This window comes from Balaenoptera physalus (assembly GCF_965194825.1).
Source record: "Balaenoptera physalus genome assembly, chromosome: 9".
Lineage (NCBI taxonomy): Eukaryota > Metazoa > Chordata > Mammalia > Artiodactyla > Balaenopteridae > Balaenoptera > Balaenoptera physalus.
The window spans coordinates 72,588,961-72,610,949 of NC_138888.1; the positions used below are offsets into that span (position 1 = coordinate 72,588,961).

At 38.7% G+C, this 21,989-nt stretch overlaps 1 protein-coding gene across 4 annotated transcripts in view; it reads left to right on the forward strand.

The window, feature by feature from the left end:
* CEP162 (centrosomal protein 162) overlaps positions 1–21,989 on the forward strand; it is a 221,251-nt gene that overhangs the window by 176,941 nt on the left and 22,321 nt on the right. For all 4 annotated transcript variants that reach the window (XM_082473929.1, XM_082473928.1, XM_082473930.1 and 1 more), the window contains 11 exons: positions 1,297–1,430; positions 1,696–1,923; positions 2,411–2,551; positions 4,756–4,868; positions 6,778–6,883; positions 11,717–11,843; positions 13,056–13,219; positions 14,296–14,400; positions 15,558–15,770; positions 16,903–17,552; positions 20,436–20,577. In XM_082473929.1, coding sequence (XP_082330055.1) covers positions 1,297–1,430; positions 1,696–1,923; positions 2,411–2,551; positions 4,756–4,868; positions 6,778–6,883; positions 11,717–11,843; positions 13,056–13,219; positions 14,296–14,400; positions 15,558–15,770; positions 16,903–17,552; positions 20,436–20,577 — 2,123 coding nt within the window. The remainder of the gene's footprint in view (positions 1–1,296; positions 1,431–1,695; positions 1,924–2,410; positions 2,552–4,755; positions 4,869–6,777; positions 6,884–11,716; positions 11,844–13,055; positions 13,220–14,295; positions 14,401–15,557; positions 15,771–16,902; positions 17,553–20,435; positions 20,578–21,989) is intronic.

Genomic DNA, 21,989 nt, shown 5'->3' on the forward strand with positions numbered 1-21,989 from the left:
TGGTATAAAAGCACTGGCTGACTGCAGCTTGAGCAAGAACCACCTGCCACTCTTGGCCACCACGTCCTAGGGAGAATCACAGTGCTAGCAGAATCACACCCCATTCGTTGGCCATGTTGATGCACCTCCAGTGACTTGGAAGGAGTAATGCCTGCTTTTACAGTGATTCAGACAGTTCCTTTATGAACACTTTAAGAAATTCCTCTAGAAAAACCTTCCACATCAAACAATCCATTAAGAAACTTCTCTAGAAAAACTTTCCACATCAAACAATCCAATTAAATATGATTACTACTCTATAAGGAAAATCCTGCGTGCCCGGAAGAGATTAGAAGGAAATCTCGGCCCGAGGTACTATTGGGGACGTGTTTCTTCTTTTGACTTTGCTGTATTTTCCAAATCTTTTAATGACCATGTATTTCACTTTAATGAAAAAGTAAACTCTGCATTTGAAAAGTTAGCATCTTGAAGAAATTATATTAAAAAGACAAATTTCGAATGCTTCATTTACATCTAAGGCAATCAAATAAATATTTACTCAGTGTGAAGTTCAGAATCTGTAATAATTGAATATGGGTCTCAAGATCTCTTCTAGGTATTTTCCTTAAATGTTTATTTTTATTATTAACTGAATAACTTACTGGCCTTAGAATTGTTTCCACCGTTTGAGGATTTATGAGGTACCTTTTAAAAGCTGAAAATCTGACCAGAATATATATACATTAATCAAATTTTTTCTAATTTAATAAACAGGGTATTATAGAAGTATTATCATTTTGTTTTTTAATCAAATTTAAACTACTTGTTATAAAGTTTCCATGTAATCTATATTATTCCAGTGATACTGTATCTTGATATACATTACTTATAAAAAAATGTGCTCTGAAAGCACACGTAATCTGAAGTAAAATGCTTCATAAAGTTATCAGCTACTCTTTGATTCATGGTTTAGATATTTTTGTTACTGCTGTGAACATTTGACAGAATAATTATTGAAAAATAATAAAACCTGAAATTATCCCAGTCTACATTCTCCTCACGTTTATTTAGCTCCAGTTGCCATTTGACGTGAATCTTGTGTCCTTAGCCTTCTGTGTCAAATTGAGCAGAATGTTGATTGTGGGCAGGAGTTAGGAGTGCAGTGAAACAGCTGCGTGGCAGGCATCAGCCTGCTTTGTGATCCTCGTTTGTCTTCGTGTTCTCATTGTATTAGTACTTACTGTTACATAATTGCTGAATACACACTCAACTTAGTTTGTATTTGTGGTGCTTTTATCCATTGTTTACAATCTTTAGAAATCTTCTCTGGAACAAGACTCATCAGGCCTGCAGCTTTGGGTAAACCGGCACCCCAAACTGAAAGTTGCCTGGCGACTCCTAAGAAGTCTGAAGGTACCACAGAAGCTGATTCCTGTGCTCAGGTTCAGAATGTAGGTATTGAATTTCAAAATAATATTCATAATGTTTTTATGTTCTGTAATAATATATTGAAACTAAATTATAAATAATGAAATATATGTAATTTCTTTTATGTTGACTGATATTCTTGTCACACAAGAATTTATTGATCTTCTTATACAGTAGAACATTGTTAACCGTCATTTTTATTCTTTGTGGGGTTTTTTTCCCCTAACCACCTGTGTTCAAATCTAATATTACAACTCTACATAATGAAGTAATGCTTTTCCTTTAAAGGATTCTTCAGGATACCATGGTGGGAACAAGGAGACAGAATTGATTATGCTTAAAAGAGTTCAGGAAGCAGAGGAAAAATGGAGGGGTGCCCAAGCCCTAATTGAGCAAATTAAAGTCACATTCTCAGAAAAGGAGAGAGAGCTGGAAAATAAGATGGAGGAACTAAAGAGACAACAGGAAAAGGAACTCTTCAGACTGAATCAAGACAATTATATTCTACAAGCCAAGGTACTAGACACATTGTCCTTTTTCTCATTTGCTTGCCCCTGGGGCGGCTTCACTTGATATATTTGCTGTATAAAACATGAACGTGGTTCCTGAGAGTGCCTCCTTACAGAAGAGCCTACATGGAACCCCTGGGGGGGGGGGAAATTGAAATTGAAATTGGCTCATTTTGATAGTTTTCTTGCTAGCAGTCCTTTTTGAAAACAAATCCCTTGGTTCACTGTGACCTTCACGGAAGACAGAGTTTCAGAAAGAAAGCTATGGAAGGTCTAGATTCAGAAAGCGACATTGTGTAGCATTTCTGAGTTACTTCCATCATCAGAACTATCAGCACAAAGCACACTGAAGTGGTTTAACTGTAGTTGGTGTTACGATAATTCCACTGTGGTTATAAGGCAGTCTTAGGTTTATGTACCTCGAATTTTCTGTTATTCTTGCTCACTGTATCATTTCCTTCTCCAAATAAAACAATACCTGCATGTTCTCAAAGTTAAGTGGCTTTGAAGAATCAAACAAAAGACAAAGGTGGTTGCATTTTGGAGAAACAGCTGATCCTGTCACTGAAGAAAAATTGAAGCAAATCCAAAAAGAAATAGAAGAACAAGAGATGCTTCTTCAAGGATATCAACAGGTATGGCTCTTCAGCACATAGTGAGTTTGTCCTGAGATTTTTTGATTATAAAAATAAGGCATTTTGGGGCTTCCCTGGTGGTGCAGTGGTTGAGAATCTGCCTGCCAATGCAGGGGACACGGGTTCGAGCCCTGGTCTGGGAAGATCCCACATGCCGCGGAGCAACTAGGCCCGTGAGCCACAATTGCTGAGCCTGTGCGTCTGGAGCCTGTGCTCCGCAACAAGAGAGGCCGCGATAATGAGAGGCCCGTGCACCGCAATGAAGAGTGGCGCCCGCTTGCCGCAGCTAGAGAAAGCCCTCGCACAGAAACAAAGACCCAACACAGCCAAAAATAAATAAATAAATAAATAAAAATTAAAAAAAATAAAAATAAAAATAAGGCATTTAAAAATATTTCTGTGTCCATTTAACAGGTAATGGGAATTCTGGCAATGCGAGGAAGTAATAATTTGACTAGTCTGTACATTTCTCATAGGCAGAATTAAAGTGGTTAAGGGCATGGGTTCTGGATTCAGAAAATCTGGTTTTAGACTTTGCTTCACTACCTGCTGTGCAGCCTTAGGCAGATCATTTCAGCTCTCAGCCAGTTTTCTCATCTGTGAAGTAGGAATGAGGATAATAGTACCTGTCTCATAAGGTGGTTGTGAAATTAAAATAAGACAGTGCAGATCAACCAATTCATGCCTTCCACACAGTAACCAGTTACTGCATGTTGCCTGTTACTAATTGTAATAGCCGTATTTCCTTAGAAACTGTCCTCTTTTTCTTTAATTTTCTATAATTTTTTCAGTAGATAATATTGGCTAGTTTTGATATTATATCAAAATATATAAATATATTTATATATATATATATAAATTTATATAAATATAAATATATATAAATACATGAGAAATATAAATCTGAAATCAATTGCCAGTGCCCTGAGAGTGAAAAACAATTGAATTAAATGGGAGAAAATGAGTGTGTCCTATAGAAGCCATACATTTGTTCTCTGGGATGATGGAATGTTGGTGGTGTTGACCTGACAGTCAGCCAGGGCAGGTTTGGTGATCCCCAGAATGAGACTTGACTTAGTTTCTTTCCCATCACTCCTTTTTCTTAACTTCCCTCCCCTTCTTCTTCTGTCTCATTACCTTTTTCTTTTATGACAACAATAGCCTAAGCATCCAGCTTACCGATAACAAGCATTTTCATTCCAGGGGCATCCAGAGAAAGCATCACCACATCAGAGATTACAGCTTTTGCTGTAAATGAAGTTGTACTGATTTTGCAGGACACCCCACCATAGAGTTAGTGAGAACTGTCCAAAACCCTTTCCTGCCATTCTGAGCTTGCTGCATAGAACATGGGTTTTAAGGGGGATTTCACAGACCTATGAGTATGCCAACCACCCACTCTCACAAAGATAATACAAAATTTATGTGTCTGTGTATGTATGTATTTTTCTGAGTTTCATTAATTCTGCAGATAATCAAGCACAGACTGTGTGCCAGGCACTAGGCCAGACGTGGTGAGACAGCTCATAGTTTTCATTAGATCCTCAAAGGTCCGTGGTTTTCATCAGATTCTTGATTTTAAAGAGGTTAATAAGCCAGAGCATCTAGCACAGATGGATACTTTCTCCCCCTGATCTCACTGTTTGAGTCCCCCTTCACCTCAAGTCAGGTGCTGTACTGGGTCTAGTCTCTGCTCTGCTCCATCCTGATCTCCCACAAACACCCAGTCTCTAACTCCCTGCTCACAGAAAGTTCCAGAAATAAACATGGATACCCACCGTGGGTACATCCAATTACCTCACGGCAGAAAGACGGGGCAAAAACAAAAAAAGAAGGTGCAAACAGTCCCACTGGCCTTTCCATCCCTGGTGCATGAAGTCAGGATGTGGTTATTCCTGCAGTCTCTCCCCCATTTACTCCTGTGAAATGCAGTACATTATACTGACAGGCTCTTTGGCTTTGGGAATTTCTTTGCAACTTTTTCTTCAAGTAAGCATTTTGAGCATTTTAGAAAGAATTGTTTTCAGATAACAGATTTTCTTCTGAGACAAATCAAAGAGTTTGAAAAAGATTTTACTTACTCAAAAACTGAAGAAATTTAAAAGCTTTAAAAAATGTTTAAAGGATGTATCTTTTAGAAGCAGATATACTTATGTAAGTACTACTGATTTTTAACTAAAACATAATTTTCCGTTTATAAAAAGGAAAACGAAAAATTGTATAATCAAGTGAAAGATCTCCAAGAACAAAACAAGAAAAATGAGGAGCGAATGTTCAAGGAAAACCAGAGTTTATTCAGCGAGTTAGCTGCCTTAAAGTAAGTCCTTTTAAAATTCTTAAAATCAAATATACTTGGCCTATTTCTAAGCATTTTATTGTTATATTAATAAAACATTTAGTATACTTAGAAATTTTTAAAAATTGTACACTGATTTACAGTTTTGTAACTTTTGCATATTTAATATTCAGTGGATTTTCTCTTGGTGTTAGATGACTAGTACATACTTCAGTATTTTCAGTATATTCGTATTTGAGTTTGACATCGATTTCAGGAAATTGAATATTCCTTTTAAGCCTGAGATACTTGGGTAATACATCTTAGTAATAATGCTGTTAGTAATAATAGTAAAAAGAAAATACAGTATTATCTACTATCTTAGGTCAGGTTCCATACAAGTGGAGCCTGAGATGGGGATCCTCGTGGAGGTGATTTCCCGGAGGATAACTCCCAGGAGAAGGGGAGCAAGAGAAGCGAGATGGGGGCGGGTAGCAGGGGGGAAGGTAAGTAAGAATGTGGTCTCAGCTGGAGGCTGGCTTCATTCTGCTCTCGCCAGGAGGCTCAGGAGAACGGATTGCATTGCAGAGTTGGCCCCTACTTGAGGCAAGTGGGGGGCAGCCTTTTGTACCCCCCAAGGCAGCCAGTCACTGGCTGAGGTGGGCCCCAGGAAGCGAGTGGGGGTATCCTCTGGGCCAGGGGGCAGGGGTTGCTATTTGGCAAGGGCATTTCTCCAGAGAAGGAGAACCTGCGAGTTAGTACAACCAGCGCTCACCGTGGCAGGCTGACGGAGCACCAGCACCCACTTAAGAATCAGTCATACTTCAGACTGTAAGGTCTTTGGGATGTTAATACATCCGTCTTGAACACACTAAGTGAAAGAGCTGCACCAACAAATGTGGGCAAGCTAGGGTACTGTCTTCTTTTGGGAAATGACTGCCAGCTATGCATCATCTCACCTAAACACCTAAAACCTCAAATAGGACCGCTATCAGGAGAAATTTCTTTGGCTATGAATGTCATGTATGTTTTGTTTATTTACATACTTCTTCCATTTTTTTTGTAAGGTAACTTAGGGCATATGAGGCAGGGCTGCTGTTAGCTCACACTCATCTTTCGTGCAAAATAGAAAAAAGCATATCTTGTAGCAGACAAAGCTGGAAAGTACACAGGTTGGCAAGTGAGGGCACTTTTGTGTAAATTAGGAGGGGAAAAATGCCCCTTTCTCCTGGTAAGTGTGACCCCAAGCCAAGGCTGATAATCTGCACAGTTCTGAGGCATGAAGGCATTTACATCTGCTTTCTTCCCAGATGCTTCAATAAAGTAGTTTAAAATTTCATTTCTGATAATGTTGCCTGGCTTTTAAAAAAGAAGATCTATTCCAGGATCCAAACCTGAAGCTCTAAATGAATTTTCACAATGGAGTAAATGGTTTCTTTAGAAAGTAGGGTTAGATGATCATATGTGTACTCCTAAACTTGTATAATATCTCTGGAAAAAAACAGAAGAATTGATTCTAAGGTACCAGTAGTAGACTGTGTTTGCTTTTGTTTGTTAGTTTCCGTGGGTATGATTGGCAATTTGTGTTTCTCAGAAAGGAGTCTAGAATGATGTGACAAGGAGTACAGAACACCACAGGGGAAATGCAGCAAGTCTTTCCGGGAGATTGATTTTTTTTTCCTGAGAATTGGCAGGAAATATTTTTATATTACAAACAAACCAGTACTCTTAGGGTTTCGGTTCTTTTAGATTATACATAAAAATTTCACATGAAGTATACTTCTCTTTTAGTATTTTAGTATCGTAATCTTTAGTTTAAATAAACTTTCTCTTCAATGCCTCACATAGTTTCAACGTGCAAAGTGTTTTTAATTTTTAAGAATTGAATATTTTATATTGAAAGGAGTACCTTTTAAAAATATATATATTTTTTATTTTCAAAATAAATCAGAGAACAGGTGCATAAAAGTCGTTTCCTGTCTCAAGTAGTTGAAGATTCAGAGCCCACCAGAAACCAGAATTTTACAGATCTGTTAGCAGAACTAAGGGTGGCACAGGTAAGTTGCATAAGGATTTTAACCATTAGTGATAGGAAAGATTGTTATAAAAATCTCTACATGTGTAAAAAAATAAAAATCTGCTTTTGTAATTTATGAATAAATAAAATCTGCTTATAAATTTCATACCAGTTAAAAGTTAGGAAATATCCAAGGTTAGCACTGGGACACGTGTGACCTTACTATAGAGGAGACAATGTGATGCTGGTTTTAGATGGCATCCTCTTTATAATCCAACCTCTCATCAGGCATTTATCACGTGGAGCCATGTTGGAGGCATAACCTTATTTAGGGCATGTATACCTAACTTCAAATTCCTCATTGGAAATGTATGGCTAAAATAGGAAAATAATTTGAAGATAATCATTCACCTTAAAAAGTTAGTTGGCTTTTCCTCTGTCTACCCGAGCGGACTGTGCACTTCTAGGGGGCGGAGACTATATCTGCAAATATGTGTGTCTGATGTGCCTAACACAGAGGTGAAATGCAATAGCTACTGTATAACTTTTTTCTTTATTTGTATTGAATTGTTATAAAGAATATGGCCTAGAATTTTCTAAAGCAGTATTTATCAATAGGAGAAGTTTGGGGATTTAGGGCAGATTAATTCTGTCTTAAGCAGAACAGTTCTATGCATTGCATGATTTTTATCACTCCTGTCACCAGGAACTATGCTCATAGCACCCACCAGTCGCTGCAACACTCAGAACCACTGCCACGTTTCCAGACATCTCCTGTGGGAGGGCAGTCAACTCTCCCTACTTCCTCCCATTAAGAACCATGGCACTAAACTAAAGTCCTTCCAATCTATTCGAATGAGTACATAAATTAGAAAAATTCCAATTACATATCACTTTTTAATTAGAAATTTATTATATAAAGTTAGGTTATATAGCACTTTAAACATGCCTTAGTTCAATAATTGATGCTTAACAGACTTGTATATAAAATACAGCTTCAAATATGAATCCATTAGAGAACTTTCTTAAGATGCATGTATGTATAGAATGATTAGATAGGTAGACAGATAAGTAGAAAGAAGGAATAAGTGATTGGACACCCGCACTTATCAGTGGGCCTCAAAAACTGGCAAGTTAGGAGAGCAATTAACATTGCTGAAGTTTATGAAGGCTTGGGAAAACATGGTAAGGTTTCAAGCACGGCATTAGCTTCATTTGAAGGCTGTTATTAGTGACCTTTTAAAAGTGCTACTTTGAACACATTTTTTTTCTGACAAACGGGAAGCTAAAACTGCTACTGAAATCACTGGAAAATGCTGGCTAAAATGTAAGAAACATCTTGTAAATGCATAACCCAGCTCTCAAGAAAGTAAGGGGACTCTCTAGGGGTCAGAAATGAACAGGGATACAAACCTAGCAGTAAGCATTTCTCCTAGGCTGCCAGTTCAGTAACCACGAGCCTTGAGCTTTAACAACAAAGTAGAGATAGGACCCCAGGACTTCAAAGGGCCACATCCTTCAGTAAAACAGTGGTCTATGAAAAAACTCACCCACCTTCAGAAGGGGCTGAAATATCAAGAAAGTTTATCTGTCTTAACTTGATTTCTATATAGACAGGGGGAAAAAAAATCTCTGCTCAGTGTCTTACTAGTTGTTCAGTATAAATGTCATCCCTACTGCCTTCATTTGTGTTTTAGTATTTGAATTGACACTACTTTCAAGGGTTGGTCATACTCAAACTGGAAAAAAAAATAGCATAAAAGGGGGTCCTGAGTCAGTGATCATCTTTAGTGTGTCTATAAGAAACACATGCAAAACACTCTTAGGGGTATCCATCCTTAACCCAGCTCACATGGTATTCCTTCAGATAAAATGAAGCATGCTGATGGTGTGCTCAGAATGCAGAATTACAAAACGCAGGGAAACAACCCACCGTGAGCAGGCATGGGATGATTTAATAAACAGCAGGATTAGAACCCCAATCAAATTACTGAGTAGACTATGAAATAAATAGACTTTAAATGATTTAATATACAAAATAAGTGAGAAATTCAGTGTGAGGAAAGAACAAAACAGACTAGGCAAATTCAGAGAAAAATAAACAGAATAAGTAGAAAAATTAAATAGATCATACATAACTAAGAAGAAATTGGTAAACTGGAAGATCTAAGGAGCTTAGAGTGAAACACAAAAAAATAGAGAAATGAAAAATATCAGAAATGTGAGATACTCTAGTATGTAATTAAATTTTTTTTTAAAGTAATGGCTAGGAAATGTCTAGAAATTATAAAAGAGATGAATTCTCAAATTCAGGAAATACAGTGAGTCCTGCTCAGGATACATAATTTAAAATCTGCATCTAAACCCATCATGGTGAAAGTACCAAAGGCAGGGAACACCTTAAAAGAAATCAGAAAGGGACTTCTCTGGTGGCACAGCAGTTAAAAATTCACCTGCCACTACAGGGGACACGGGTTCGATCCCTGGTCTGGGAAAATCCCACATGCTGCAGAGCAACTAAGCCCGAGTACCAAAACTACTGAAGCCCGTGCACCTAGAGCCCATGCTCCACAACAAGAGAAGCCACTGCAGTGAGAAGCAGGTGCACCGCAACGAAGAGTAGCTTCTTCTCGCCACAACTAGAGAAAGCCTGTGTGCAGCAACGAAGACCCAATGCAGCCAAAAAAAAAAAGATTAAAAAAAAAAAATCAAAAAAAGTGTTAAAAATTATTTAGAGTTGTATTTATTTGTGCAAATATTGAAAGATGGAATGTCATGCGTTAATTTTCATTCACTTTGGTTTTCTGAGTTTAAATAGTTTTAGATCAAAAAATTCATACTGAGATAAATCTGTAATATGATACTCATGTCAAACCTACTTATGTATAGTCTAATTTGTACCTTAAAAATTAATACCAATTAGTGTAGTCTTAAAATGTGAATTGTTTTTTTGTAAACTATGGATGGACACATACTAAAAGCGAAGGTCCTGAGCCCTGTCCTTCTAGATTCCCAGGGTGGAGAGGAGGTTGAGGCTGACTGCAGTTCGGCCAGTCAGTCAGGCAGACATCCTGGAGCTGGAAAAACAGTAGGTAAACAAGACAGACATGGGCCTTGCTCACTAGGAACCTATATTCTACCAGGGAAGACAGATAATAAGTAAACAAGAAATAATTACAAATAGACGTAAGTTGTTTGAGGAAAATAAGAATAGAGACTAACGGTAGGCAGGGCAGGGGTAAGGCAGCCGTCAGCCACGTGGGCAAGGAGGTGCCCTCTGAGAAAGTGGTGTCTGCATCAAGAGTGGAGGAGAAGCAGCAGCTCACCGTGCAAAGACCGAGCCTTCCAGCCAGGGGGAAGCACAGGCCCTGAGTCAGGATTGGGCTTGGTACCTTCCAGAAGCAGAGGCACCTGGGGCGGAAGTGGGTAAGGACAAGAGTGATGGAAGAAAAGGTCGGAGAGACAGGCAGAGGCCTCTGAGTGTCCACACAGTAGGTTCTTGTAGACACTCAATGCTCTCCTGAAAAGACATCCGCAGAAGATCACACAGAAGATGAAACAATGAAATGATACAGCTAGAACCACGATTATTCAAGCCCTTATGAATGGATTTATTTTCTTCATGAGACTGGATTTTAGATTCTAAGGTAGTGTGATAGAAAATTTCTAAGAATTTTTATTTTGAAAATAAAATATACCAACTGTGCCCCAGGAGTTTATTCAGCAGTTATGAGTTCAGTTCAGTATACAGTTATTGAGTACCTGCCATGTGCTTGGTGCCATAAAGTAAACAAGTAGTAAAATCAGTCTTGGTCCCCAAAGAGCTTTCAGCCTAATAAAGAGAAAAGGCTTGTACGCAAATAAGTGTCGTATGAAACAAAGTAGTAAATGCTATGCTAGAGGTACACTGCAAGTTTGTGGTAATGCTGGGGCAGGGATTATCAGGAATAGCCTCATTTGAACTATGCTTTGAAGGATAAGCATGACTTTGGCAAGGCGAGGAATGAGGGCAGTTGAGAGAGTGCGGCCTGTGAGCACATTGAGAATTTAACTTTTTTTAAATGTGCCAAGCATTTTTTTGCATTTGTGATATAGGGATGAGCAAAGTAAAGTTCTGCTTTCAAGTAAATGTCTATGTCAGGCGGTGATGAGTGTGTGAGAAGAAGAAAAAGCAACACACCTGGGGGCCAGGATGAGGGTTGCCGTTTTAGAGTGATCAGGGAAGGCCTTCCTGGGGCCTCGTTTGAACAGAAATCCTGATAAAGTGAAGGAATAAACCACTTGGCTATGTGAGGGCAGAGGAGACAGTAAGTGCAAAAACACCGTGGGGTTGGAATGTGCTGGGCGGGTTCAAAGAACAGCCACGAGGGCTCTGCAGCTGGCGTGGAGCGCGAGGGGGAAATTTGCAGAAGATGCGTCAGAGGAGCGGGCACGACTGGGTTCTGTGACACTGAAGGTCATGGTAAGGACTCTGGGCTTCCCCCAAGAAGGGTGGGAGCCACCAGAGAGCTTCAGACAGAAGACTGACATTAACTGACTCTTGAAGACAGTTCCTCTGGCTACTGTGAGGAGAAAAGTCTGTAGGTGCTGAGAGTGGAAGAGGCAGACTGGCTAGGAGGGTATTGCAGTAAGCCAGGAGAAGTGAGAACGGCAGAGTGGAAGGGCTTGGAAGCTGTGCTGAGTTAGGTGATTAGAACTGATTCTAGTAGGCTCTGGGGAGCTCGTGATCGTTTGGAGGGGAATGGTGATAAGATCAAGCTAAAATTTAGAAAAATAATTAGCAGTGTTTATGATGACGTGGGGGAAAGAGACTCTAAACCACAATTTATTGTGGTTGGAAGTAATTTGCTTTTGTATTTTTATGAATATCAAGAAAGAAAAAAACAGTTTATTGGAAGACATCAAAAGACTGAAGCAGGACAAACAGGCTCTTGAAGTAGACTTGGAAAAAGTGAAGAAAGAGAGAGACCAAGCCAAAGACCAGATTGCTTATGCCACAGGTAAAAGTGTGAGCTGAAACGGTTTACCTTTATACTCCTAACTGTTCTAATCTTGAGTTAAGTAATAGCAATTGGATAGTATAATTAAAATGCTATTCCTTGAAGTGTATTGTAATTTTAGAAACTTTAAAAAATTAGTGAATAGGTATGTGCATTTGATTGGTTTTAGCAGCAATAATTGCGAGACCAAAGAAAGTCACAGATTGTTTTGAATTCATGGCATTGTAAGCTTAGTTGTTGACAGTCATCCCAGCTAAACTGTGACTTTACAGGGCACGGTCTCCCTTTTTATCCCTGGGTCTGAAACATAAGCTCTCAAGTATTTACCAAGTGAACAAATGTTTGTAGAAACTATGTTTGTAGAAACACAAGGATGGATATGGTATACCCCACCAGGGAATGCAGAAGGAGAGTAAGATAAAGTTTAATATTAAAAAAATTAGAAATAAACATGAGGGTGCTAATAAGGGTTTCAGAGAGGAATGGCATTTGAGGGTCCTGACAGATGGAGAGATTCAGGAGTAAACGAATGGAGGGGGCCGCTCAAGAGTGTTTCCTGAGCGTGTTTTTGGATACACCTGTGGATTGCGGCTTAGGATGGCAGAACACAGGGCTAGAAAGGTTGATCAGAGAACCCCTTGTTTGCCAAAGTAAGGATCTTTCCTCTGTGATATTATGATCTTCAGTGTAAGATGTGTATAGTAAAATCCACTTACTGTTTGTAAGAAATTTACTTTCCTCATCTGTAAAATAGAATAACAACAATAGTTCCCATCATATGTTTGTTGTATTAAATAAAATCTTACATGGGAAGCACTCTCTAATGTTTGTCATTGTTACTTTTTAATATAATAATAATATAATTATAGGAATTCTTCATTTTTATTATCTCCTGAATCCAACATTTATTTTCATAGAAAAGACTTTACTTCTATAATGAAAGTCAGTGGGAAAACAAGTGATTTATCAAAAATTTCTATATGCCAACTTTGCTACAAGTTTGAGGATTTGGACTCTGAACAGTCTTCATCCTCCTTTACTAATACACTAAACTAGACACAGGCTTGCATACATCAGTTGTTTTTGGCCTCTTATTTTTTTCTTAATGCTTTCATTAGGGAGACATTGGTTTTCATTTAAAATCTTTCAATGTAGTTTATTTCCATATTTTGAAAAGTTACAATGGAGTTATTGTATTACTTTATCTTATAGGTGAAAAATTATATGAAATAAAAATTTTAGAAGAAACACATAAACAAGAAATAAGTCGCCTGCAAAAAAGATTACAGTGGTACGCCGAAAATCAGGAACTTCTGGATAAAGATGCAGTTCGGCTTAAAGAAGCAAATGAAGAAATTGAGAAGCTGAAACTTGAGGTAATGGTCATTTCAGAATGTATTTCTATAGATGAACCCTATTATCTTCAACACTCCTTCATAGCTTTGTGTCATCAAATCAATATACTCGAAAGTCTGTTCATTAAAATGGCCTGTTTGACTTTGGTTTGTGTTTATTTGTGTAGTCTATTTTAGATTAGCCTGAGAATACAGTCAGCCATCTGTATCCACAAGTTCCCTATCCAGCAGATTCAACCAACTGTGGATTGAAAATATTTGGAAGAAAAACAGTTTCAAAAAGCAGAACTTGAATTTGCTGTTCACTGGCAGCTATTTTCATAGCATTTACATTGTTTTAGGTATTATAAGTAATCTAGAGATGATTTAAAGTATATGGGAGTTACAGGCAAATACTACACCATTTTATACAAGGGACTTGAGCATCCCTGGGGCTTCGGCATGCCCGGATCTTAGTATCTGCAGGGGTCTGGGAACCGGTGCCCCACGGTTACCAAGGGGCAACTGTAAATCCAAGCTCCTTAGCACAGCCTGTGAGGTCCCCATGTGGTCTGAACCCTGCCTGTCTCTCCAGCCCCATCCGTACTGCGCTCCCCGGTCACTCTCCTCCCAACCACACGGGCCTCCCTCTGGTTCTTGAACATGCCAAGCTCATTCCACTTATTGCTTTGGCCTAGAGTGTGCTCTGACCTAGCTTCTTCCTGGGTCTCACTCCTTGTTCAAGTCTCAGCTCTGATTTCTACTCCCCAGAAAGATCTTCCTGACCTCTTAATCTAATGTAGCTACCAGTCTCGCTTCCTCTGACTCCTTCTTCTCATTCCTTGACTTTATTTTCTTCATAGTACTTGTCACTCTCTGAAGTTATTTAATTTACTTAATGATTTTGTTTATTAGCTTTTCAACTGTCTCCTTCCATTAGGACATAAGCACCATGAAAGCAAGGACCTGGCTTGTCTTGTTTGCTCTCTGTATCTCCAGCACAGTGCCCCATCTGGGATCTAATAAGTGAATTAATGAACTGCTGTTATGCTTCCCTCTTGGTGTTTCTCTGCTGTGTTTTAAATATGCTTCTTAACATGGTCTTTCCTTATTGATAGGTTGAGAAACTGAAAGCTGAATCTGGAAATCCATCCATCCAGCAGAAGATACGTTTAAAAGAAAAAGCAACTGATGCCAAAAAAATTCAGGATCTAGAGCGACAAGTACGTGTTCAGGGTAAATTTTCATTAAGATATTTTATATACAGAGCATTTTTGTTTTCTCTTTTGTTTCAGGAGTTCCTACAAGATGTAGTCAACCTGGAAATTTTGGGTTTTATTCATTCATTTTAATATAGAACTGCCTCTACTTTAAACTTTGAATACAGTATTTAAAGTAACAATAAAAACACAGTAAACAACATCATTTTATGTACTCTGTGGCTTTCTGCATAAAGAATTTTTAAGAGTAATGTGTCTCATTAGGTGGTAGACCTATTGATGAAAGGTTATTTGCATCCCAGCTCTATTTGACATCCAGGAAGAAGGAAACAGAACTTTGCCACTCGGGGTGTAGAGCTAGGATCCCTTCTCCTGAGGAAGGATAGGTGAGAGAGGAGGGCAGGGAAGGAGACCCTCCAGCTGGGAACATGTTAGTAGCGCTAGGGAAGTCCTGCAGAACACCCTGGAAACCGAACATCCCCTCCCAGAGAGCTGGCCATAATTTTGAGCTCTGGCTCACTGTTTAGGCTTAGAAATACTCATTTCATGGTCATTGTGGCTGGAAGACTTTTTTCAAAACCCATGTAGTAACACTTACTAGGATAAAGATTTTTTTTTCATTGAAATAGTTAGTTTGTAGGCTGGAATATTAATTGTACCTTATGTTTTTAAAGTCTTCTATAATGTAGTATTTGTATTCATAACTAAATATTAAAACAAAATTAGAATTTCCAGTCCTGTTCATAGAGAACATGATTCTGTAGTCAAGTCATGACCCTTAGACTACAGCTGTTATTCCATCACAAACCTGAAACTGTGAGGTCATCACTGGGCTGAATATTATCCCAGTTTTATGAGAAGAAGGAAAACTAAGCAAAAAATTAACTTTGTTACTTTACAGGACCTGTTATATTAAAAGGTAAGACTTGGTAGTTTGGTTTAGTGGCCAGGAAAGGAACAGGACTGAATTGGTTTGAAGAGCGAGAAATATTCTGAAATAACTATAGTCTAGGTCGCTGTGCATTTGATTCAGTCTTGAGATGTGATATGAACATCTCTTTGAAATCTAGACGGATAGAGCATAATCTAAATTTTTACATTAAGCTGCTTAATTTTAATATATTTGTGACCTTAACATGCATACAAAAATATTTTAATAGGTTAAGGAAATGGAAGGAATTCTAAAGAGACGATATCCCAATTCTTTGCCTGCTTTAATATTGGCTGCCTCAGCAGCTGGTGATACAGTGGATAGAAATACAGTGGAGTTTATGGAAAAAAGGATAAAAAAACTAGAAGCTGATCTGGAGGGCAAAGATGAAGAAGCAAAGAAAAGCCTTCGGACCATGGAACAGCAGTTTCAGAAAATGAAGGTAAGTGCCGGGTAACCATGGAGACGGGGCTCAGAGGTGTACCATGGGGGTGGGGGCTGGGGGCTTCTTAGAATGAGACCGAAGAGTATGTCTTTGGAGGGCAGAGACCAAATAGAGGAATGAATTCCAACCCCTCACCCCTTTTAATCTCTCTAAATGTACCTAACTTTTTCCTTTTTCCAGTCCCTATCCCACCCCCCTCTCCTGCCCCTGCTCACTTCCAGCCACTTCCTCCTTTCATTTCTGATTCCCAGTGCACACCAAGCATTTCAGTTGCCTTCGCATGTGCTCTTCCTACTTCCAAAATACCCCTGCTTCCACTTATCCCCAAATGTACACACATCCCTCAAAGCTGAACTTGAATGTGCTCCCTCTGTGCCATCTTCCCTCCTTCCCTCAGGCCTCCAGGCACACCTGGGTGCCCCTCTGCGCCGTGTTCATAGGCCCATTATCGCAGTTATCATAGGACGTTGAAATTTGCCATGTCACTCTCCTCACCGGGCTGTGAACTGTTTGAAGGCAGGAACTGAGTTTATCTCTAGGATCTGGCACAGTGCCTGGCATGCAGTTGTAGCACAATAAATATATTCAGTGATTGAATGAACAAAGCTCTATCATGCCTCCCTCCACAGAGTAGACTATTAGATTATTTTGTTAATAATAATAAAGCTCCAGTATGCAAATTCTAAGCTGACTTATTACTCCTATGAGATTTCTAAATTGATGTTAGAAGGTTGAAAATGTGCTATTTCTTACAGATATCAGTAACCCCAACTGCTTTCCCTATTTATCCTCAGGGAGTATAGTGTGTCAGTTTGCATAGAGAAGGGTACACAATAATAGGTTTGCTTGTGAGGTTCAAATAAGTTTTGGTGTACAAAAACTTGTAATGTTATGAAGCAACATATAATTAGGAAATTACATAACATACATTGAGAATATATAATGGTATGCCCTTCAAACATAGGACTTCAACACATTTGACTGACTCAAGGAACATGGGCTTGGAGGCATCAGAATGTATGGGGAGTCCCTGAATGAAGGAAAAGGCAGGACCTGGGAGAGTGCAGGGCTTCGGTAACTAATGAAACGTTTAGCAGTGGTTTGTCGTTACGTGGATTCTTTTCTACAGATTCAGTATGAGCAGAGACTGGATGAGCAGGAGCAGCTACTTGCCTGCAAGTTGAAGGAGGCATCCCAGAGCCAACATGACAGCTCCTCCAGAGTTAAAGCACTAGAGAAGGACCTGGATGACCTTAAGGAAGCCCATCAAATCACTGTAAGAAATCTTGAAGCTGAAGTAGATGTTCTTAAACATCAGAATGCTGAATTGGAGCTCAAGAAAAATGATAAGGATGATAAAGATTTCCAGTCTATAGAATTCCAGGTGGAACAGGCTCATTCTAAAGCTAAGCTGGTCAGACTCAACGAGGAGCTAGCTGCAAAGGGGAGAGAGATACAGGACCTTTCAAAAACTGTGGAGAGGCTTCAGAAGGAGAGGAGAAAGATGCTCTCTAATCAGCACTCTAAGGCTAGGGAGGAAATGACTGCCAGAAGGGTGAAGAAAGATGTTCTGCACCCGGGTAAAAGAAATGCTAACTCCTCTGGAACCCTGGAGGGCAAGCTTTACCAACCACATACTTTTACTGATTCCAATATTTCAGAGGTTGTAGAAGAAAACTGCAGATTGAAAAATGAACTGGAGAGATTAACTGTGGAGAGGAATGAGCTGAAGATGAAATCTGAAGTAGCAGTGAACCAATTTGAAAACTCCATGAAAAGGTAAAAATGTGACTTCGTCAGTATATGGAGATATAAAAAGATAAAAATTTAAAAATCATAGATGTATTTCCCCTGGATAATTAGTTTGACCCTGAACTAAATTCATTACCAAATTTTAAGAACCTGTACTACATTGCTAAGCACAGATGTGTTTCAGAGTTGGATCTTCTACCTTCAAATAACTCTTCAAATTAATCTTGTGATTACATCTGTTCGTGCCTTGAAGAACTTGTATACTCATCCCTTTCCTTCTCAGAATCTCCAGGTACCATCTCCTGTCTCTTTCCTCTGAGCCTTCTTACATGCTCAGATCTTTTTCACCCGATCAAACCAAGTTCTGGTCCTCTGCCTTTCAGTACCAGTTTTCCACAAGTAGCCTCTCCTTTTATTTCCCCCTGACTTCCTCTAAGCATGGCTCTCATCCTCACACTCTTTTGAACCTGGTCTCTCAAGAATAGCCTTTCTCAGTCAGTGGCGTTTTCTCCATCCTCATTTTCTGTGACATTGTTGACTACACTGCCTTTTCTGAAAGGGTTTCCTCCTTAACCTCCATGACTTGGCACTCTGACTAAAGCTCCTTTTCTGCTCCTTTTGACAGACTTCTGACTCCTTTTCCTTCTCCCTCCTCAAAAATCTGACTTTCTACCAAAGTTGAGGTTTTGGCTTTTGGTCCTCTGCTTTTTCTCCCTTGCTAAACTCATCTGTTCTCTATGGCTTCTATGAACCACGACTCCTAGATTTACTTTTCAAGGCTTGTTCTCTTCCCTGAGCTCAGATGTTAAATCTAAAAATGTGTTGGATTGTTCCTCTTGGAATCAGTAGTATCACAGATTTTCTCTCTTTTTTTACCCATAAACTAGCTCCGCCTCCCAACTTCCCCATCTCTTGTCTATGACCATATTTTTTCAGTTGCCAGGCCCGGCTTTACCACCTTTATTCCTTGGGTTGACAGTCTATGGGGAGCTTCCTTATAAGTATTTCTTTTGCTTTCTTCCTTTTTATAGTGTGGTCTACTTGGTTTACTAGACAGTTTACCCACCCCACTCTCCCTAATTTCAGTTTCCGTCTCCCCTAGTCATCTTGCTTAAAAACCGTTAATATTCTTTAAGTACTCCTGTATCTGAGTCACTGTGTTCTCCAGTGACTCCCAACTTCCTGAAGTATCAAGACTGAATTTCTCTACCTGGCATCTCAAGTCCCGTCACCATTCTAATCCTGCGCCATCAGAGTAGTGTTACTTGCCAAATTTCTTTCCTGCCTTTTGCTCACTCATGTTTCATTTTCTAAGAAAAATATTACCTAGAACTTCTTAGAAATGTCTTGCTCCCATCTCCAACTCCTGTATAACTTATGTACCAAGAAAGCACTAATTATACACCACCTTATAGCTCCTTGAGAACTGATGTATGATTATACTTCTTTTGCAACCTGTAGGCAATAATAGGTTTGATTATGAGGTTTAAAATAAGGTTTGGGGTGTGCAGAACATGTGTAGTTTAATGTTTGTGAAGCAACATTTTAATTGTGAAGTTATATAACATATATTGAGAATATGTAACGTCATGCCCTTCAGAGATTAGGATTTCAGTACATTTGACTGACTTAAGGAACCCACAGCTAGAAGCATCAGAATATGTAATGAGTGCCTGAGTGAAGGAAGAGGTAGGACCTGGGAGAGTGCAGGGCTTCTACGGGAGAATGAGGATAGGAAGCACCTAACAAATGCTGAGTGAGTGATTGGCAGCCACATCTAATTGAGTCATCATGGCAGTCATTACCGCTTCCAAATTGAAACCTTGTTTCTTTAGTCCTGAGTATGATAGTAGTAATGAAACTATTTGGAAAGAATCATATTCTTTCCTAGAAATAATTTAAAATTCAGGTTCTCCTATAAATTTTCCTATGTATAATTTATAATTTTTTAGTATTGTTAATCTGTTTTTCAGACAGCTCTGGGCCTGAGAAGTGAAAAGTAATGTTTCCTAGGCCCAGGTTTAGGCTGCTTTTTACTATAGTTCAGTTATATCATGGGTGCTTTAGATTTTTATGCTTTTCCGAGGGTCCTAATCGCACTGTTTCCATGAAGAAATGTAGTCAAGTAAGCAACTGATATGTTTGTAGTTTGGGAATTGCCGTATTAATAAGTATCAACAGTGATTTACTAAATATCTGCTTTCAGTAAAATTGTCATTTTTTAATAATTTTTCCAGTAAGGGGAAATGTTTATAAGAAATGTATCAGCTTTTTAGTATAACTTTACCATTTACTGAACTGCCACTGAATGCATAAATTTTGTCATAGAGACAAACGAGTAGTCTCAGGTTCAGACTACCCTATGTCCTAAGAATTACCCTAAAGATCATTTTATTCTTGCAACCAGCAGCCAGCCCTGGAGTCATATGCATGGACCAAAAACTGGTGAGTGTTGCCTAGAAACAAAGCATTGGAGAGTCTAAATAATTGGGGCAAGAAATCTGAGTTTATCTTAAAAGATAAAATGACAAGCTCTTTGCCTTAAATCCAAACAGAACATTTAGAACCTTTGTTTCTCTCAGAAAGTGCCCCAGGCTGGGGAGTGTCCAGCTCTGCTGGGCTCAAACTCCAGCTCTGCAACTTACTGATCTGGGACCCTAGATACATCACTCTTTCCTACACTCAAGTTTGCCTTTATAAAATTGAGTAAATAAGAGCAAGCTCATGGAGTGGTTGTAAGAACTCATAGGCAGTAATGTATAAAGCACCAAGCACAGTACAGTAGATATTGGTGCCTTCTTTCCCTTTGCTTCTTTAATTTCCAGGCTTCTTACACTATTTTTGTGCTGACTCTGAATTAGAGGTTGAAGAGCCACTTTTATGTGTGGTGTTCTTTCATTTGCTCTAAAGGTTCAAGGAAGAAACTGCAGCACACATCACATCCCTCAAAGCATCTCATGAGAGGGAAGTAGAGAAACTCCTTTGCCAAAACGCAGTCGAAAATTCTGCTTCCAAAGTAGCCGAACTAAATCGTAAAATAGCAACTCAAGAGGTAGGTGACTTTAATAAACTTTGAGTGTAATGCAATTTATTTTTTTCAAGACTGTTGACAAAGTATCTGGAAATATTTTAACTTCACTTCTTGAGGTTGGTGATAGGAATGGGAAATTATTGTCACTTTCTTTTTTTTAATAGAAGACAACACTCTTACCGTATATGTGTTTAACTATTCTACTTTACAGTTATACCTTTAAGTAAGTGTTTTTGCAATTTTGTCCCCATATTTCTCAAATATATCTTCCTCTAAGTAGGTTGTAATAGATGGTTGAGGGATACGTCCAATGTGATTGGGACCTTAGTACTTAAACCTGAACGCTGGACCACCTCCTTCCACCCCAAGTCCCAACTGACAAGTCACTCTTCTTTCCCCATTACCTGTTGTTCATTAAATAATGTTTTGTGGTCATTCAGGCGCTGGGGATAAAATAATGAACAGAGACATGTACACAACTATAGCCATTATGAAGCATAGTCTTCTGAGAATTATGACAGGGCACGGTGACAGCTCATCTGCGTTTCCTCAAGTGTGTCTTCCTTCTTGGATAGTATGTTTGTCAACTTGGAATATTTATGAATATCTACTGTGTGGCCCATCTTCTGTGGTTTTTGCAAGTTGAAAACACAGCATTAAAATAGAATTTGCAACTTACTTTCAAATGGTGTATCCAAGAAGAAAAGAAAAGCAAGCAAATATGGCAAAATGTTAGCAGTGGGTAATTCAAGTTGAAGAATATATGAATGTTCATTGTGCTCTTCATCTTTCTGTAGGTTTTAATACCAAACTGAGGGGGAAAAACTTCAAGAAATAATTATCTCATGATCACCTCTCCCACCCATAATTATTTAATAGGATTTTAATTAAAAACAAGTCTGTCAGTTGGGGAAGTTTGAGTATGGACAAGACAGGAGATATTATGAAATTACTGCAAATTTTCTTAGGTGTAAAAATGTTATTGTGGTTTTGTGAGAAAATGCGTGTTGAAATATTTGGTGTATCTAAGGGTGAGATGTAATGAGGTCTGTAATTTAATTTCAGATAGCTCAGAAATAAAGAACTTTGACTGTTTTAATACTTCACTGAAAAAGATTAAAAGAGCTTTTCAGAAGTAACCATTATACAGCCTTGCAGAGAGCTTCTCTAGCTTTCTTCCCCTCAAAGGAGTGGGGTGTCAGTGGGCAGCAAACATTATATCAAGTGATTATATGATAAGGAGAGGTCTGGGAGGGATGGGGAAAGTAGGGTCATTAGGCCATGGTGCCATAAGTATCAATATGTTATTTTCCCAGAGTTCTAAGTGTAATATTTTAAATTGGGAGTTAAATGAAGTCAGCATAGTCCAATTGTAGAAACAGTAAATCATTAGAGAAAAGAAACATGAATTTTTCTGTTTTTGCAGCTTCTTG